The sequence below is a fragment of the Ascaphus truei genome, chromosome 1 (genome assembly GCF_040206685.1).
Source record: "Ascaphus truei isolate aAscTru1 chromosome 1, aAscTru1.hap1, whole genome shotgun sequence".
Taxonomy (NCBI): domain Eukaryota; kingdom Metazoa; phylum Chordata; class Amphibia; order Anura; family Ascaphidae; genus Ascaphus; species Ascaphus truei.
In genome coordinates, this window is record NC_134483.1 from 520,740,601 (window position 1) to 520,760,684 (window position 20,084).

Sequence of the window (20,084 nt, forward strand, 5' to 3'; positions counted from 1 at the left end):
AACACCCCTCCACCAAAGAGGGAGAAATCCTAATGTCATGAAGTAATCGATATTTTTAATCCCTCTGGGGCTTAAGGGGTTAATGAGCTAGTGTTTTAGGAAGAAGTATTCTGTAGAAGGGGTGGGCTCCTGCCCAGGCCTTTCCGCCGTTGGCTACAAGATTTTGTTAGGCAGCTTGAGAGTTTTATGGAGACCAGACTGAGGATAAGGCATTGCCTCCTATCAATGACCTCTTTGGGAAGAACATGTCTTTTGGTAATATACTGTATAGGATTTTCTGTTTTACTCCTTTTATTTTAAGAAAACTGTTCTGCCTCATATTGCAACTGTATATTTATTTTGTATCTCCTTTCTATACTCTAAGCACTATATATAACATTTAATACCCTATTTCCTCGATTCTAAGACGCACCCTTGATTTAATAAAAAAAAAAATCCCACTATATTAAATGCGCAGAATTTTTTTGTTTATTTTAACTAGCAGGGTCACATGACACTTCAATAACCAATGGGGGGAGAGAGGCAGACACAGAATGGGGAGGGGAGAGGGAAGGAAGGGGGGGTGGCACACACAGACCCCAGTGAGAGACAGATATGGCAGGGGCAGTGGCAGTGTGGGGGGGATTTTTCTTAACCCTTTTGCTGTCAGCAGCCAGCATCAGATTTCAAAGCAGCGAAAGAGTGGAGCATGAGAGCAGTAGGAACAGGATGGGTAGGAAGGTGTCCTGGGTAAATAAACACACTAGCCATTTACATTTAGTGGCCCTTTTATGATGTTACCAAGTACCTTTTTATTCCTGTACTCATTGCTTTCCTTAAAGTGAAAAGAACATGTTCTAACAATCTCCTATCCTGCTTTTGATGGCAGAGTGGCACACACAAACACACACACACACATATCCAGGGACACACACACCCACATATCCAGGCACACACACACACACATCCAGGGACACACACACACACACACATCCAGGGACACACACACACACATCCAGGGACACACACACACATCCAGGGACACACACACACACATCCAGGGACACACACACACATCCAGGGACACACACATCCAGGGAGACACACACACATCTAGGGACACGGACACACACACACATCCAGGGACACACACATCCAGGGACACACCGAGACACAGCTACCTCTGCACCTCCTGCATTTCACATGGGGATTTGGGAAGGGGGTGGGGGGGTGGCTTCTGGGCAATGTTGATGTGCCCTGGTAGGCACCTCCGATCCCTCTGCACCTGGAGGGGGGGGGGGGGGTGGGGTGATCGCAGCCATGTGCTGTTCCTGCAGACTGAATGGCCGGCATCTGCAACAGCGCCCCCTAGCTGTTTTTTTTTTTTTTTTTTAATACATCGAATCTAAAACGCAGACCTATTTCTGCCATGTGAAAATAGGGGGAAAAAGTGCGCCTTAGAATCAAGGAAATACGGTAAGTAATGCTTTGGGCTCTGAATGAACTAATGCGCGCTCTGGAGAGAATAATTTATGAATTCGGGTACGTTACTACTGCTTTTGTGTTTAAAGTGCATAGTTTTTCCTAATATAAACGGACCTGGGGCCCTGCCAGATATTTTAGTCTAAGATCTGTTATCATATCTGCATAACCTCAGGTGGTGGCAGTGGATAGTTATGATGTGCAATTGAGTAGAGTTAAATACTAACTCGCTGGTTCCTTGCAGAGGAGAAAGGGGGGTTGCTAGAGTTGCCTTTGTGTATTAACCCTGGTTGCATATCTAGGTGTCACGTGCTCACATGTGTGCTGTTCGTGGCGGTGGTATATTGGGATGACTTGAGGAGAGACAACGCATTTGAGGGACCCTTGAAGGGGTGAAGAGTGGGGCAGCTTGCGGGTTGTGTATTGATCCTGTAAGGGGATATTGTTCATTTGACGGACCCTTGCGGGGGTGAAGAGTGGGTGCGCTTTCGAGCGTCTGTATTAACCCTTGTCCTGTATGCAAGTCGCGTGCTAGCGGGGTCGTACGTGACACTAATATATTGTGTATCTGCAAAACGCCTCGCTTTCAATAGTAAACTGTTTTCTTTGTAATAAACGGAAAAAAAGCCTGGTGCATAACATCCGTGTCCCTGTGTGGCTAACCATGTGAAATTGCATCTCCTAGATTCCTTTGTAATCAGTGATGGGCAACATGATATAGTTCTAAGGCTGCATCTGCCCTGCTTCTTACACAGGGAGCTAATGCATGTGAGGATGGGGAAGTACATGATCAGTTCACAGGAAGATGCCATGCCAGCAACACCTCTGCTGGGTTGGCTTGAGGTTGGGAGCTGCTGGTAAAGCCCCTAGGCCCACCGATGCTTTATATAGTGCTGCGGCAGCACTGAGGTGGGTGTAGCTTTGCTGTTCTGTGGAGATCTCTCAAACAAACACTATCTGGCTGATGATAAAACGCCTCACATGTAAACATACGCATTCACATCCACCACCTCTGCTGTAGGTGGCTTTCTCATTCACCAGAATGTGGTCTTAAGCATACTGGCTCGAGGTGTGCTCTTTACAGGGCACAAAACCCCAGCAAGCTCTTTTTGGGAACCCCTGAGCCCCCACAAAATATATGTATGTCAAAAAGGAGTGCTATTGAGCGTGGCAAATGTATACAACAAGCAACAGAGAAGTCCAATGCTACATCCAATATGACAAAAATACTTATATATTCTCTTGAAAAGGGGTAATTTAGTTTAACCCTTTGGCCAAAGCGTTGTAAGCTTGCGAGCCACGAGAAGGCAGACACCTGTTCGCAAGTCCTAACACTACCAGATAAAATACCTCTATTAGAATTAAAATTCTCATTTACCTCTATTAGGAGGGAGAAAGGCCACCATTTTCAAGAGAATAAGTATTTTACTGTGTATTTTTGTCATATTGGATGTAGCATTGGGCTTCTCTGCCGTTTTTGTTCTTTACTGGGCTCCTTGCATCTTGGCTGTTGTCTGACTGAGCACTGCAATTGGTTACAGCTAGTATGGTCTATCTGCCTTTGGCTATTAACCCCCAATGTTGCCGCTAAACCAAATCATCTAGGACCATGGCTGAGGTCTTGCACCATTCCTTAATGTAACCCCTACATATAAACTAAAAAATAGAAAAGGTGGAGCCCGGCAAAAGAGCCGGTAATGAAGCTGAACCACAAGCCACAAGAAAATATTTATTGAAAACACAAGAAAAAAAAAATCGCACCACGTTTCGAACCCCTACGGTACTTTGTCAGAGTGATAGCAGCTAGACAAGGGGAAACTTAATGTAGCGGTTTCCGGTGATCAAATCAATGCAATAAGGTGAATGCAGGTAAAATTGGCACCGGAACGTGTAATGAGCTATCAAGAATTTGCAAAGGAAGCCGTCACACTAAAGTAACCCGAGTCAAATAGAAACAGTAACAAAATGATTAAAAACATGGTATCTCAAAGAATTTTTTTTTTTTTTTTTTCCAACTTGTATTTTATTATTTTTCAAAACATAAAAGGAGAGGGAGAGGAAGGGAATACAAAAAATAAAAAGGTTTGTTGGGGAAGGATAGGGGAATATATCCGCAATGGTCTCCATGCAAGGAGCACACAATCAGTTGTATATATACATACACTTTATAGCAGGGGGGCGCAAACTTTTTTCCCTGCGCCCCCCTGACGGCTGTCCCCTCGCTCCCGCGCCCCCCCCAACCCCAATTTACCCGCGCTCCGGCGTAATGACGTCACGTTGCCATAGCAACGTGACGTCACATGACCTCGCAGCGTCATTTTGACGCCGCGTTGCCATGGCGCCGCAGGGAGGAAGCCGCCGGAGCCACGGTAAGTTAGGTTTACAGAGGCCCTGCAGCTCCCCCGGCACTTAATTTAAGTGCCTTCGGGAAGCGCGCGGGGCCTCTGTAAACCCCGCGCCCCCCGTCGGCAGTGTCGCGCCCCACAGTTTGCGCACCGCTGCTTTATAGTATGAGTACAACCAGTCGTGTTAATAAATATCTCTGGCTTCGCAGTCTAGGTCAGATTCGGGTTTTGCCATATATAAGTCGCCCAGGGATCCCAAGTTGTCAGGAAACTATTAAATCTATCGTGAATCAAACTAGTAAGTCTCTCCATAGTCATAACCAAGTTCACTTTTCGAATGAGTTATGATTGGTGGGGAGTCATTCTGCTTCCAATGTTTTGCGGCCGAGAGAATTTGCATTATTAAATAATCTATCCTCCTTTCAAGGCCTTCTATAGGTTTTAGTAAAAGCACGGTTTCCATATCCCAACTCAGATCTAAGCCTGAAACCCCTTTTATTAATCTTCTAATTCTTCCCCAGAAGATAATAATCTTAGGGCATGACCACCAGATATGTTTAAACGTGCCCAGTTGTCCGCAGTTACGCCAGCACATTGGGGAAGTTAGTGGAAAAAATGAGTGGAGGCGTGCAGGCACCACCTATGGAGAATTTTCAGGTTTGTGTCTCTAACTGCTGAGCATCTGGAGGCTCTGGCTATTCTATCATAAATTTCCTCCCAGTCCTTGTTGTCTATAGATTTACCCAGATCTCTTTCCCATTCTGAAATATTTTTACGTGTTTGGTCGCTAAACTGGTGGATTAGAACCTGATAACACTGAGCTATCGTCCCTTTATGATATTCGTCTAGCTGGTAGAAGCTCTCAAAAGTGGTGAGGGGTCTGGTCCAATTTTTCTTTGGTTGGATAGATGAAACGTAGTGTTTGAGTTGCATGTACTGAAATACTTGCGAATTCGAAACACCATAATCCTCCATAATCTCAGCAAATGTCTTAATCCTGTTTCCCTTTAACATATTTCCAATAGTGGATAGCCCTTTTTCTTCCCATTTTTTAAAAACGTTTGATTGGTGTGATGGGGGGAACTCTTGGTTGAACCTTATCGGTGTTAGGGGCGAAGGGATAGACGAAATCTTCTTATATTTACAGCTTTTATCCCAAATGCTTAGAGTGTGTTAGGACTGGGTGGGTTTTGTAGTGTTCTGCTCTGTGTTCCTTCTTTATCCATAAAAGGGATGCCATATCTGTCTGCCGGGCTTCCGATTTCGCTCTCTACCCACAGTTTCGTACTCGGGATATCTGGTGTCCTGACCATTTTGTTAAATCTTTTTTCAGGGTTTTGATTAAGTCTGGGTAGTTTGCGTAATATATATCCTCGTATGTTTGTTTGTGAGATATTCACCCCTAAATAATTTAGCTTGTCTGTTTTCCATTTTATAGGAAATTTCTTTTTCAGCTCGTTTTCTTTTTCCTTAGTTATAAATAAGCTTATAGCGTCTGATTTAGTATGGTTAACTTTGAAATTTGAGAATTTGCCGAATTTGTCTAAAGTGTCGAACAGACTTCTTAGGGATGTTTCTGGTTTTGTCAGGGTGAGCAAGATATCGTCAGCGAAAAGAGATACTTTGTAGACCTTATTGCCTATAGGAATGCCTTGTACCTCAGGATTTGATCTTATTCTGGAAGCTAGAACCTCTATACAGATGGCAAACAGCAGGGGTGATAACGGGCAACCCTGCCGTGTACCGTTGGATATTTAAAAGGGTTCTGATGTATAACCTGATGTGCAGACTGTAGCTGTTTGTTTTGAGTATCGTGCAGCAATACCGTTAATAAAATTTTCGTGTAGGCCCCACCTCTCTTAGTACACGGAACATAAAAGGCCAGGCCACCCTGTCGAATGCTTTTTCAGCTATGCTAATACCAGTGTGGGGCGTTGTTTTGTGTTACTGTTATGCATAATATTAATGATCCTGCGGATATTATCTGAGGCTTGTCGTTCTGGGGTGAACCCTACTTGGTCTGGGTGGACCAAGACATTCAAGACCTTATTCAGTCTGAGGGACAGAATTTTTGTGAACAATTTTATATCCGTGTTAATCAAAGAGATGGGTCTGTAGCTGGAACATAGTGTAGGGTCTTTCCCTTCTTTGGGGATTACTATAATTGATGCTGTTAGTGATTCAGATGGTAAGACTTCGCCTCTTAAACTATTGTTGAGCCATCTGATCAGATAGGGTTTCAATGTGTTCTCAAACTTTTTGTAATAGAAATTCGAGAACCCATCCGGGCCCGGGGCTTTAGAGTTTTTAAGTGATTTAATGGCGACAGACACTTCCTCTGCTGTTACAGGGGCTCCTAGGTGGTTTGCTTCTATCTCGTCTAGCTTAGTTTAGTTCTTTTTATATAGTCATCTAACGTTGATGTCAGATCTATACTTATATGGTCCAGTTTTGTCAGGTTATATAGGTTGTTATAGTATATCACAAACTCTTTATTGATCTCCACAGGGTTATATGTCAACTTGTCGTGTCCAGTCTTTATACTGTATATATCAAGACTGGACATCTTATTACGGAGTTTGGCAGGAAAATATCTGTCCGCTTTATTACCTTTCTCATGGAATATTTGGTTTGTCCAGCGCATTGCCTTCTCAGTGTCCTCTATTAATATGTTTTTAAGCTCAATTCTGTTTTTATCAATTTTTGCTCTTACTTCCTCTGTAGGGTTTCTTTGATAACTCTCCTCGTTCTCCCTGATGCTATCATTTAAGCTGTTTATCCTTTTATTTTTCTCTCTCTTCCTATGTGCAGCGATGCTGATTATCTTACCTCTAAGAGTGGCTTTGTGGGCGGTCCATAGGATGCCCTCCCCTACTTGGCCGTTATCATTTATTGAGAAATATTCTTGCATGGCTGCCCCTATCGCTTTTTTGGACTCGGGTATACTGAGCAAGAGGTCGTACATGCGCCAGCGTGTGCCCGTCGGTCTCTGGTGTAAATCCCTTAATACTAATAGCACCAGAGCATGGTCCGACCATGAAATATTATCTATTTCTGATTTTACTATTCGGTTGGCCAGCTCTCTTGATAGAAAGATATAGTCTATACGTGTGTATTGTTTGTGGGGGCCGAGTAGAATGAGAACCCGTTTGTTGTGGGATTCATCAGCCGCCAAGTATCTATTAACCCGCACGTTATTATACTGTTTTTGAGGGCTGTTGAATGTTTTAGTTTTGAGCGTCGTTCTCTGCCTAAGCATCTCGCTTTATCTTAATTGCTATCAATAATAGTGTTAAGGTCACCTCCAATAATTAGGTGGCCTTTCCTGTGTCGGATTTCGAATGTCTCACTGATAAATGTTTCCTGGTCTTCATTGGGGGCGTATAGGCATACTAAAGTCAATTCTGTTGTGCTTATTTTGCCAGTTATAATTAGAATTCGGCATGCTTTATCTCTCTTTTTATCTTTTCTATTGCAAAAGGGACACTAGTTTTAATCAAAATAGCTACACCTGCTTTTTTGTTTGTTGCTGGAGAATGGTAGATTTGGTGATCATTTTTGTCTCTTAGTCTGTTAATGTCGTCTCTGTTCAGGTGAGTCTCCTGTATCATATAGATGTCGCCTTGTTTTGCCTTGAAGTCCCTAAACATAAGCCTCGTTTTCATAGGGGAGTTTAAGCCCATGACATTCTGGGTGATTATTTTTAGGGAGTTAGCCATCGAGTGTCGTGTTTTGTCTTATGTAAGAAATCTTTGCTTCTAATCTTTTAAAGCTACATTTTTTTCTGTGGTGACCTGTGCGCGAAATAGTGTGTTTTTCCTTTTTTTCCATCTATAAAAGTCTGGTTGTGTTTGCCTGGATTCCATTCAAGATGTGGGGGAGAAACCTTAAAAAAAAATTTTTTTTAAATGAACAACCTTGGGGCTCATTAACTTGGTATGGGGTCGGGCCCTCTGTACACTTGGGCCTTTCAGTCTGCCCTAGGAATTTTTGGGGCATGCAGAGTCTAAGGGGAAAGAACCGTGTGTGGGGTGCAACGCGGTACTTGCGTTTTGGTGGACATTGGACACCTGCAAATAGCGGTTCAGCTCGGTTGCTTAGAAGTATCTATATTAACTTTGGTCCTCCCAGTCTGCGGAGAAAACATACTGGTGCTACAACTTATACATATAAGGGGGAAAAGAGAAAGGAACAGTCATATATATATAAATCAACCAGATACATAATACAATAAAATTCGCTTCTCCTCAAATAACTATACGTAACCTAAAGTTTGAGGCTCAAATTATTACATTGTTTCCTTATTCCCCCCTTTTTTCCCTCGCTTTCCCGGATTTTTTTCAAGTTATTAAAGGCACTTGGTTCCGGTGCTTATCTTTATGCTACATTTTTCCCTCTTTCTGGTAGGGGCGGCACAAAATTACAAAGCTCAGGGTTCACCTCAGGTTACATTAGCCTCCACTAATTCTTAATTTCTACATTATGGCAAGGTTAGTACAAGTTCTACTAAATCCTTCTTGGAGTGGCCTGAACTCTAGACCATGGGCCCACGTCTTGGTTGCTGTGTGGCTCTCTCCCTTGTTTCAAGCTCCGGCGGCACCTCCAGGCCCAAAGCGGCCAGAAATACCGGGCCTTCCTCTGGTTTTCTGAGTGTCGCCTGTTTCCCGTTGTGTGATGCCTGTAGTCGAAATGGAAAGCCCCAACGGTATCTAATATCTTTGCTCCGTAGGAAACTAGTGATCTCTCTAAGATCCCGTCTTTTGGCCAGTGTTGCGGGCGCGATGTCCGTGAATATCTGTAGCTCTGAGTCTTCAAAAAGGATTTTGTCTTAGTTCCTGGTCTTGTTAATAATTTCTTCTTTGGATGAGAAGTAGTGAAGCCTTGTTATGATGTCTCTGGGGCCTCTGTTTTCATACTCCTTTGGTCGGAAGATTCTGTGGGCCCTGTCTAGCTCCAATTTAGCAGTAGTAGCTTGTATTATGCTTTGGAAAAGTCTGTGAAGGTAAGGTTTAATATCTTCCGTAGAAACAGACTCTGGGACATTTCGAATCCTGACATTATTCCTCCTTGATCTATTTTCAGTTTCTTCTTGTGCATCCTGGAGACGGGTTACCTGGTCCTTTAGTTGAGCTAATTCCATATCTACCTCGAGTCTGTCTCTCGGTCGAGGCCTCCATCGCTTCTTCTAGGCCTGTGGTGCGAACCTCGACCGCAGCGATTTCAGAGCAAAGACCTTTCATTGCGCTCTGCAGTTCTTCGTGAAACGTCTGCTTGATCTCCTTGACCCAAGCTTTCAGATCATTCCAGATGTTCGTCCCCTGGTCTGAGTCTGATTCAGATTCTTCTTTGTCCTGCGATTGCGAGTGCTTTTCTTTGTTTGCTGGTTTAGGTGTGTCGATCTTTTGTTTAAAAAAACAGGGAGGAGTCTAGCTTTGGTGTCTCTCGGTGGGGCCATGTCTCGAATGCGTCTGATCAGGGATCAAAGAATAAACTGTCTCAGTTCTCTTGTTAGATTTTTTTTTATTGCAGCGCTTTGGCTTGCGGCCTCTTTGGTGTGTCCTGCTCTTAAGGCTTCTATTTTGTCAAGGCCACATTTGCACCCCCTCACACACACACAACCCACTGTTACATGGATTTAATTGTATGTTCTCAGGTGAGTGGGAGTTTGGGGAGCGTGGCAGTGTAGCCCCTCAGTCCGGTAGTGTTAGCTGCTCAGATTCATGGCAGCCATTTTGTATTTAGTATTTTCTTGTGTAGACTTATGGTTTGATCTACTTTAAGAATCTTGTGCAAGATTAGAATTGTTCAGTTATGTGAGCCCACAAACACTGAATAGCAGCTAGTAATAGTTGAGTCTGTTTAATGCCAGCTGTGTATAGTGTTGCTGTGCAGAGAGGGTGGGGTGGGGGGTGGGAGTAGAGGCACACCACACAGCTTTGTTTTTCAGGTCTGTATGACTAGTTGTGTGGAGGGGGGGACTGCAGCCCGAGGCTCCAGCTGGATTATACTGCAGGGGCACGGGGGACCAGCGCTTGGGCTCTGGGTGTATCTCTGATCTGCTTGTTTATGCTGTGGCAGTGTCAGTGGCTGTGGAGCTTTCCTCTCTATCCTGCCAGCCCCCTTCTCCTCCCCTCCTTACTCCACCTCCGTTGCGTCTGCGGTTTGCGTCTTATCCTGGTGCTCCCGCGCTGCGGGTGATGAGCCCTTTCTGCTCCGCTGTATGGCCGGATCCACCCACTCCTCTGTGTCTCTGCCGGAGATTTTGGTGCGGGTCGCGGGTTAGTATGCTCCTGGTCCGGCGGCCATCTTGGCTGATTTGTGCGGTGAGGCCCGCGGAGTATACCTGTAGCTCCAGGGGACCCCTCCATCGATGGGAGACTCCAAATCTGCCAGCAGAGTCCAGGGCCAGTGTGCTTCCCGGTGTCAGGGGCTCCCTGGGGGTCTCTCCCGTCGGCGTGAGCGGTGTTTCCTGCTCTTTTTCGCCGGAGCTGAGCTAGCTTGCTGCCGCTCAGCTGTGTCTTGGCCACCCCCCCCCCCCCCCCCCCCCCCACAAACAAATTTTGAGGGTTTTTTTCCCCCCCCCCGACTATATCTGTTTGGATATGACCTTCCATATCTATATACAAGGTGACGTCCAAACAATGATGGTGCATACAGTGTTCAAACGTGAAAAGTAAATTAAGCTCAGTGTTTGAATGAAAGTGACAAGTGAAGTGTTAATATCCCAAACAAATTAAATCTATATAGTGCTTGTAATAATATCATTAAAAAATTGAAATTTTGTTTGAGGGCACAAAGCAGTCATCCAGGGCCTTTAATTCAGTGTATCCCTCAAGGACAGTTTTTGTTTAAAAAGATTATGTTCATACCACGATAAATTTGTTGCCCATTCCAAGGATTGCAAAGATTTTTAGCGAGAGGTTATGATCCTGTGGATATTGAAGCGGTATTTTCATATGCTGATGATCGAGAGAGGATCGTGTTCAATATGAGAATAGACAAAGTAGAAACACTTACAATTTATTGTAAGTCATCAGGAGATGGGGGGAGAGGGAGAAAGAGGATTGCCCTATGTTTATTATCACTTCCAACAGTCACAACAGATATGTGATATAGGGTGTCCCAGTGTTTATGCACTCTTGACAAAGACATAAGACCCATCATTCAGGGGGAACCATGATTTGTCTTTAAGGCTGTGGCCAGGGTGAATGAAACTGTGCTGGTGCTCATTTTGCTCTGGCAATTTGTCCTGTTATTTGCGTATGTTGGGCGGGTGCGGCCATGACATCACAGAGCAGGTTCACCCTCATTGGGCGAACCGCTCCCATGATGCAAGTAGCAAAATAAAATGTGACTGTCGGCAAGCAGCAAGCTCACGAGCACGTGCACGCATCCTGGACAAGCGCATTTAGAATAATCAGTCTGATCACGCTAAGCATGCGTGCTTTGCTTCACCCTGGCCACACCCCAAGAGTAAAAACTCTGGGGTCCCATTTATCACCAAGTTTGTTCATCTCTAAGGATTTTAGTTGCATACGGGGTATATCCAATGGTTTCTTTCACTGTGGTCAATGCTCAGTTTGCTTTTCCAACTAAAGAAATCTCTAATTCTAGGTTCAATTATTCCATCAAAACATGTATTAACTGTTACACTAGTTTTGTTATTTATCTTCTAAAGTGTGGTTGCCATAAATGTTACGCGGGACGTATTATCAGACCCTTATAGAATTATGTAACACATTTTTTTATTAATCTAAACACGATATAAATCATCCATTCTCACGTCACTTCTCCACATGTCCATCAGGAGGTATAACCAATTTTTCATTTAAAGGATTACAACATATACGTGGAGGCAATAGGCTCAACCATCTTAGAGATGTTTTGGATCTACACCCTGGACACCTTAACACCCCCCAACCCCCCAATATTTCCGTTTACTCCGGATGAAAAAGATACCATGTTTTTAATCATTTTGTTACCATGTTCCTATTTGACTCAGGGGTTACCTTAGTGACAGCTTCCTTTACAAATTCTTGGTAGCTCATTACACGGTCACCTGCGTTCACCTTATTGCATGGATCACCGGACGCCGCTGCACAAGGTTCCCCTTTTCTACCTGCAGTCACTCTGACAAAGTACCGTAGTTGTACAAAATGCGATCACAACATACAATGGCTCATTGTAAAAGGCTAATTAAAAGTGACCTGAAGAATGTAGCAGGGATTCTTAAGTTGACTGTTTTAAGCTGTCTAGAAAATCGCAATTGCACCCATTTAAGACTGAAATATTTGGAAAAAATGTTATTACAAATAATAAAATCAGGATGAAAAATAAAGATTACATTTTTTTATTTTGTAAAAATTGTATTAGATAAACTCTCCTCAAGACCGTTCTCAAGTGGGTGGTCAAGGTGAAAAACATTAACTTGGAAGAAACGCCATATGCTTTTGCACATTAGTACATGATGCCAATAGGTTCAATAATAAATTGGTATTTAAATCAAAATGTCCTGGAGCTTTTGGAAGCGGTATATTGACAACCTGCTGATGGTGTAGAGAGGTGATCTCGATGCATTGGACACTTAAGAATATATCAATAAAAAGGACCATAATGTTCAATTTACGCCTTTAGGACATAGCAGACAAATCTACTTTCTGGATCTTTAATTGGAAATCGCTGATGAAATTACAATTAAAACCAGCACATATGAAAAGTGTAGACTGTAATAGTTATTTACTTGCGAAGAGTAGCCATTATGGTGGCTGGCTAAAAAATATTCCATACTGCCAGTTCTTTAAAAAGGTTAGAATAAATTGCAGCTCCATTCTAGATTTACAAGAGCAAGCCGAGATATTAAAATAAGATTTCTTAGAGACACTAGAAGGAGACATTGGTAGAATCCGCTATTTATAGGGCAAGAAAATGAGTTTGGAACAAACTAATAAAGAGAACACAAAAAGAAAATAAATTATATAATGTTGGATGCTATCCCATTCATCACAAAATATAATTATTTGGCAGATACAATTAAAAGTATCCTTACAAAGAACTGGAACATTTTACAAAGTAATCAAATACTGAACACTATTACCCACAATTCTAAAGGTCATTTATAAAAGAGCAAGAACTGTCAAGAGTATTCTTTCACCAAGCAAAATTAGTCTCAATGATTGATTGAGAGTGAGGATGGATAGATAGGAGAGAGGATTGATTGAGAGTGAAAGAATTGAGAATGAGGATGATCAAGAGTGCAAGATGATTGAGAGAGAGAGAGATGATTGAGAGTGAGTGATGATTGATAGAAAGATGATTAAGAGTGATAAAGTAGATATATTTTTTTTATCCATGGCATGTAAAGAAATGTCCGGTTATAATGGGGACTAGACTTGGAGAACTGAATCTCTTGGCATAAAAGGCAACTAATTTAATATCGGCTGTGTACAGTTCCATAAAACATACTTTTCTTGCGCTATACACAATAGAACAAACTGAGCTCTGTTCATCTTAAGTGGTGAAACGTAGCCGATTGCCAAATGCGCAAGCAGTGGGTGAGGTGGGGGAAGAGGGGAGTGTATTAAGTTGCTACATTTGCCATTTAATAGATCAGATTTTATATTACAGAAAATTAGAGGGAAATTGACTTTATGGTTACTGGGTAAAGACAATATGGAATTACCCAGTATACCGAGGCTGCTAACAGGTAGTGCACACACTTTTTGGCAACTTGATTGAAGAGAGACCCAGCAATGATTAATGAAACAATAAGCCTCCGGTATTGAGAACAGGGAGTTGGGTAATAGTAAGCCGGATAGAGGTACAGGGGGACACCTCCCTAGGGGGCGCCCCCAAGTAAATCACAGCCCGGCACTAACCACCTCAATAATCTCCCTGAAATACCGCGTGGAGGTTAGGAGTACTCACGAAAAAGCCGTCCCTGTTGGTGCAGGGAATTCTGCAGCGGCTTCCTCCTCTAGTGTAGCTGGCATCAGCGTGCTCCTCCGGAAATGATGACACAGGAAGAAGGGGGTAGGATGGTCCGTGGTTCACAGCAACTTCAGCAGCCAACGCATGGATATCTAAAAAAACTTTATTGATCGCTAGCAGCAAACATCAGGCAACCACTCTAACATGTTTCGTCCAGGCTATGGACTTTTTCAAAGAAAAAGAAATTTCTTTGAAAAAGTCCATAGCCTGGACGAAACATGTTAGAGTGGTTGCCTGATGTTTGCTGCTAGCGATCAATAAAGTTTTTTTAGACATCCATGCGTTGGCTGCTGAAGTTGCTGTGAACCACGGACCATCCTACCCCCTTCTTCCTGGGTAAAGAAAAAACAAAAAGATAGGACATCAGCACTCCAGATAATAATAATGAACAGTAGCTAAAGTGAACGGTGCAGTAGGGGAAAGGGCAAGACAAATACACAAAAAAGAGACTGGTATACACAGAACCCAGATGACCAGTGGTCCAGTCAGAAGCCCCCTACTTGTCTGCACTCAATATCACTAATAGGAAATGTAATATTATAGTAGCTAGAAGAGGTACGGAACCAAAAAACATCCACTAACAATTAAATGATATGATGTCAGTATTGATAAACAATTTTAAGAGTAATGTAACAATAAAAAAAATAGAGTATTAAAAACTCCCTGGTGCACATAGAACCTCAGGGAGAGGGTACCGCTTGGTAATAAAGCTTTAGATAAGGTGATGACAGGGGCTGGATAGCCCAACAAAAATAGAAATTGAGCCTACTAGGAGGAAGGGAGCTTCAATTCCAGCTCCCCTCCCACAACCACGATACGACTGATAACTATATTATTAATAATAGGACACACCCTCAGAATGAGTAAGTGTCATGACACAGCCACTGCAAGTATCTCAGTAGTGGAATATTGGTATATCAAGAGGGCTCAGTTGGAGACTGTATAATAGCACTTAGTTAGCCCATCACAGTACTGAAAATTAGCCTCCTAAGAGAAAGGAAGCTAGCTGTCTAGCATTATTTCCACAGTGGGAGGAGTGAGCTAATGTGCATATATTATTGCTTGTATCAAAAGAAAAAATTCCCAGATAACAGATAGAGGGAAAAGTTACACACTCAGATGCATAGCGTGAATATACAGTTGCTTATATCAGTGAAAAGCAAGTACCAGATAATAACTGGATGGATAAGTCACACACTCTTAGATGCAAATGAGGTAGTTACATCCAAACAATCTACTACAATCTACTACAATACTTGTGGTCGTCTCCCAGCTGGGACCACAGGAGGAGCAACAAAAGATACCATTTCCAAGTGTGCACTCACACTTGGCCATGTGAGTAGTAACACTTTAATTTTGTCTCTACCTTATACTGAGGTGTGGCCTTTTGACTTTTGACTTTTGTTTTTAGAGCTTTAACTCAACATTAAGAAGTGGAACTGCCCCCTAGAGACCAAGATACCATCCCTTAGAGTGCACGCACACATGCCCGTGTGAGTGTTTTATTTCTATTATATATCCTGATACCTTTCCTGATATAATCACAGATTGCTCACATATTTTGTATGTATTTATTCCGAGGATGAGACAAACACCAAAGAAGAAGGAGAAGAAGAACGCAGACGCAAAGCGGCGAAAGAATCTAGAAGACAGAAAAGAGACGAAAGAAAAAAGAAAAAGAAGTCCAAAAGATACCTTGATGCGACAGCATTTGCACAAGGCCGTGTGAGTTGTCAAAAATTATTTTACACCTACAAAACCCTCCACATTGCCTTAGAGCATTATACAACCAATTCAGGTTATATACCAGCCTTCCATCAGTGCTCCCCCATCCCCCCTTTTTTCTTGTCACAATACTTGTGGTGTCAGCAATGAGGCATGGGTGATTAGCCTGTGTCCAATAGTTCAGCGCAACTTAGTCAAAATAGTACATTAACTGTTCTACAACGTGCTAGTAGCACTAAGTGCAAAGGGGAGATAGCAGCAATCCCGATGGCCGTTTCGCTTCGGCGCTTTTTCAAGGGCTGTCAATGTTACTGGGTCAAGCAGAGCATAGAGATTCATTAATAAAGACATCGCGACTTCCGGTATGGCGTCAGGGCTGTGAGGAGGCACTGACAGGAGCTCCGCTGGTCCGTCGGCGAAAACCGCCGTAACTGCTCACCAACCGCCGGCAAATCACCTCTAAAAGTGAAAGGAACAAGCCACCAAACAGGCGGAGACTATTGCATGGAAAAATTTCTCTCCAGGAACAGGCAGATGGCTCCAAAACAGCAGCAGCAGAAACAAGACAAGGGAGAGAGAAGGAAAGAGACTCCCAAAATGGCCGACGGCCATGAGGCAGCTGCAGGAGAATCAGCACAAACCGAGGAAGCAGGCAACCAGCTACACGCAAGGTCAGAATATGTAAATATTGCTAAGGCTGTGGCTTGGGAGATTATGCCACAGTTGGAGCAAAAAAATTGACAAATTAAAGACATCCATAGATGAGCTGAAAAACAGACTTATAGCACACACCTCAAGAGTAGAAGAGGCTGAAGCTAGAATCAGCAATGTGGAGGAGGAAATGTCTGAAACACACCAAGCAGTAGAAGAACTGAGGAAAAAAAAAAAAAACTGCATACTGGAGGAAAAAGTTGATGACCTTGAAAATAGGTCTAGACTAAATAATATCAGACTGATAGGGGTGTCTGAATCAATAAAACAGTACCAATTGATAGAGTTCTGCGAAAAATGGATCCCAGAGCACCTTGGGCTCTCCGCAGACAATGCAATAAAGATTGAGAGAGCACACAGAATGGGTGCTGCAGGGCAAGATCAAGAGACTAAACCTAGACCAATAATAGCAAAGATCCTCAATTTTAAAGAAAGACATCGCACTGACCATACTTACCCTGGGACATGAGCATATTTGCGCATACACCATTCGTGCCAATATACAAAACACTGTGCATAGTCTCAGTCAATGGGGAAGAAATGATGTAAAATTAGGAATGGATTAAATCAGATTGTATATATAACCACAGAAAACATTAAAGAGACACAATACCTTTAATAATCAACTTGTGGTTGAAAGGAGCAAAAACATTCAGGACCACGAAAGGTCTCTTAAGGCAGATTTTGCCCACAGAAAATGTAGACATTAAATCACTTGCTTGGTTTTAACGTCTCATTATCTGAACAATTTAAAACAATCCAGGACACCATTGTAAGCATTTGTACATTGCCTGGGAAAATATTTAAACAAATCTAGCTATGTGGTTACTAAAGAGTAGGGTGTTAAAGCTGGTTAATCACTCATCAGAAAATGACTAGAAAATTAAAAAAAAAAAAATAATAATTATGATTTAAAGAAGCAAATATAAATGAAGAGTCAAGTGAATCTGATTTCGGTTTATTCGTGTGCGCCAGGAAGGAGAGATTTTGACAACAGTAGGTTCATTATTTTGGTTGGATCAGTAAAACCTGAAACCTTAAAAACGTTATGCTTGTTACAGGGGAAACATTCTTGGAGTTTGCAGACATGATAAAGATTTATAACTATATGATGCTGCTGTATGGTACAGATTAGCATAGTGCAAGAAAAACAACTGTAATGTTATTTTGGTAGGTTATATACCCCAAACAAGTTAGAAACCTGGTTGGACTTAAATAAAAGATTCGTGATGGGGGAGAAGGCAACTTACTTTTAACACTGCAACAATTTAGCATACATCTTAATTTCCCTTTAACGACATCACTGTACTTGTGTTGTCCCTAAACCCACTGCGTTGGCGTAGGCAGAGAGAATATCTACCACCTGTTTTGTTTCTAGTGTCAGTCGGGCTTCGGTCAACCAATCGTGTGCCACTCTTCTCGACTCGCCTTTCAGCTGGTTGACCAGTTTTGCTGCCAGCTCCAGATCTCCGCGTTCGATGCAGTAAGAGGCGTAGGAAAGTAGTCTGAATGTGTCCAGATCTTCAGGGCTAAGCTCAGTTGGGGGTTTCAGTTGCTTAGGTTCAAATACAAGAAGCGACTGCAGGTAGGATAGAAAGTATTGGTATAGACTGTTTCTGGTTTCATCGATCAGGGCAACTCGGCGGGCTAAATTGCGGACGGTATAGAATCGGGCTCTTAGTGCCTCCTCACTGTACACCCCGCGCTGTAGGGATTCGTGGGGAAGAGACGCAGTTAAGGATTCTGTAAATTCGTTGTTGGAACAGCTAGCTTTAATACCCTGAACTGCGCTCTCGAGGGGTTCAGTGGGGCTATCACCAGAGGCAGTTTTAAGAGTAAATTTTAATGCTTCAATTGAAAGCCACAACTGATGAGCCTTTCTGGCTTCTTCCTCAGCAACTGCATGCCCTAAAAAGGAATATATACGGTTAGCACTTCTTTATTTATTACAGCGTGTTTAATTCATGTAACCTCCATCTGATAGAGATATATATAGATATAGATAGATAATTATATATAGATATAGATATATAAAGCAGAAAATAGCCGTGTTAGTCCAGTTGCGATAGTGTAGAATAAATGAGTTCTTTAGTATTCGGTGATACCTTTTTTATTTGGACTAACAAATTATGTCATAGGACAAGCTTTCGAGAGTTATCCTCTCTTCTTCAGGTCAAGCAATAGAGTATTGCTTGACCTGAGAAGAGAGGAGAACTCTCGAAAGCTTGTCCTATGACATAATTTGTTAGTCCAAATAAAAAAGGTATCACCTAATACTGAAGAACTCATTTATTCTGCACTATAGATATATATATATAATAAAAATGTGACATTTGTTTATCACAGGGCACACATTAAAGCAACAAATGTTCAAATTCAATACAATCAAAGTAGAGAACATAACATGAAAGCATATATTAGTGTCTAAAGTATAGTGAATTCATTGGAAGCCAATACCCAATCTAGGATGCCAGTGACTGTGGTAAAGACCTGAACTCTGGGGATTAACACTTTAGAAATACTATTTTCAATGGAAGGATCTTAAAGCAGCAGTCCAAACTGCGGTTATTTATTTGTTCCCTTTAATATGTGCATCAATACACAATTCACACAATGATAAGTAATTAGCTAAGTTGCCGATCGATCGCCGAATACTCAGCTTGGGGGTTCACTAAATGGGTGTCAGTGCAGCAGAAGAGGACCAAAGATGCAAGGTTCTGTGAGGAAAATCATGTGACCAGGCCGTCACTAGATACAATTGGTGCACTGCTATAGAGAGGGCAGGGCTCAAAAAGGGGTGTGCCAGAGCCTGTTTCAGAAAAGGAAGGGGATGTGACTTTGTAAATTGTTGCTAGAGAAACAAAAAAATGCTTGTTATATTATAATACATTAAATGTCATTTCAGAGTTGTTTAAAAAGATGCTACATGTAGTTTCTCATAGTATAGAACTGATTCATTAAAAAAACAAAAAAAAAACAAATGTAGGATATGTATTGGTCTGCAGCTTTATGGGGTGGGGGTGGGGAGGGAGGGGTACACTTGTCACTGTTATACCATGAAATGTAAAGATGCTATGTTGTTCATCAAGTAGTCACCTGGAAACAGGACTCACGGAGATAGACATACATACTGTAGGATGAGCCGTATCAATCAAATGACAAAGTCTTGCCAAGTCTCTCTTGCCTCTTACTAGAGGAACCTGCTCATCTGAAATACTGAACACCTACTAAAACAGGTTTTCCAATTCACTGCAGCATGTACAATCTTACCCTCAATGGCCTCTTCAACACCTTTTAGTCGCGCATAGGCAGTGTTTATGTCCAATGTGAAACCATCCAATTGTTCCTGAGAAAGACGTCTGAATTGCATTTCTTGCTCGGAGAGTTTCTCAGACAGTCCCTGGAAATGGAAAAAACACATTGGTTACATTTTGGCAGCACGATCATGAGCACCCTACACAATGAGGTCAAATGGCTAACCCAAATTTATGTTAATAAAATGGCAGCACATCTCAGCAGCTTAAGTGCAAACACTCACATGTTGCCCATTTTGTCACTTAATCGCTAATATAAAAACAATGCAATTATTAGCCAGGGCCATTACCTTTACGTGAAAATGTTCCGGGTCCCTTTTGGGAAACCAATAAGGCCGAAACAAAACCCAAGCTTCACTCCCACAAGCAAATAGAAAGCTGCAACCTCAGGAGCACGACACGGCAACAACCCTTTACCCCGTTTCTCCTCCCCCCTTTTTTAAACGCCATGTTAAATTAGCCCTGCCTTGTGTTAGCTTAACATGACAAATTATACCCGTCTTGCCTAGAGGGCGGGGGGTGAGGGGGTGGGGCATATCCC

The 20,084-nt window shown here is 42.4% G+C and overlaps 1 protein-coding gene across 3 annotated transcripts in view; it reads right to left on the reverse strand.

Moving 5' to 3' along the window:
• Nucleotides 1-17,171: 17,171 nt before the first annotated feature.
• IMMT (inner membrane mitochondrial protein) overlaps nucleotides 17,172-20,084 on the reverse strand; it is a 43,216-nt gene continuing 40,303 nt past the window's right edge. For all 3 annotated transcript variants that reach the window (XM_075571655.1, XM_075571647.1, XM_075571638.1), the window contains 2 exons: nucleotides 19,500-19,629; nucleotides 17,172-18,137 (listed from right to left, as the gene is read on the reverse strand). In XM_075571655.1, the coding sequence (XP_075427770.1) occupies nucleotides 17,530-18,137; nucleotides 19,500-19,629 (738 nt within the window). In that variant the 3' untranslated portion in view covers nucleotides 17,172-17,529. The remainder of the gene's footprint in view (nucleotides 18,138-19,499; nucleotides 19,630-20,084) is intronic.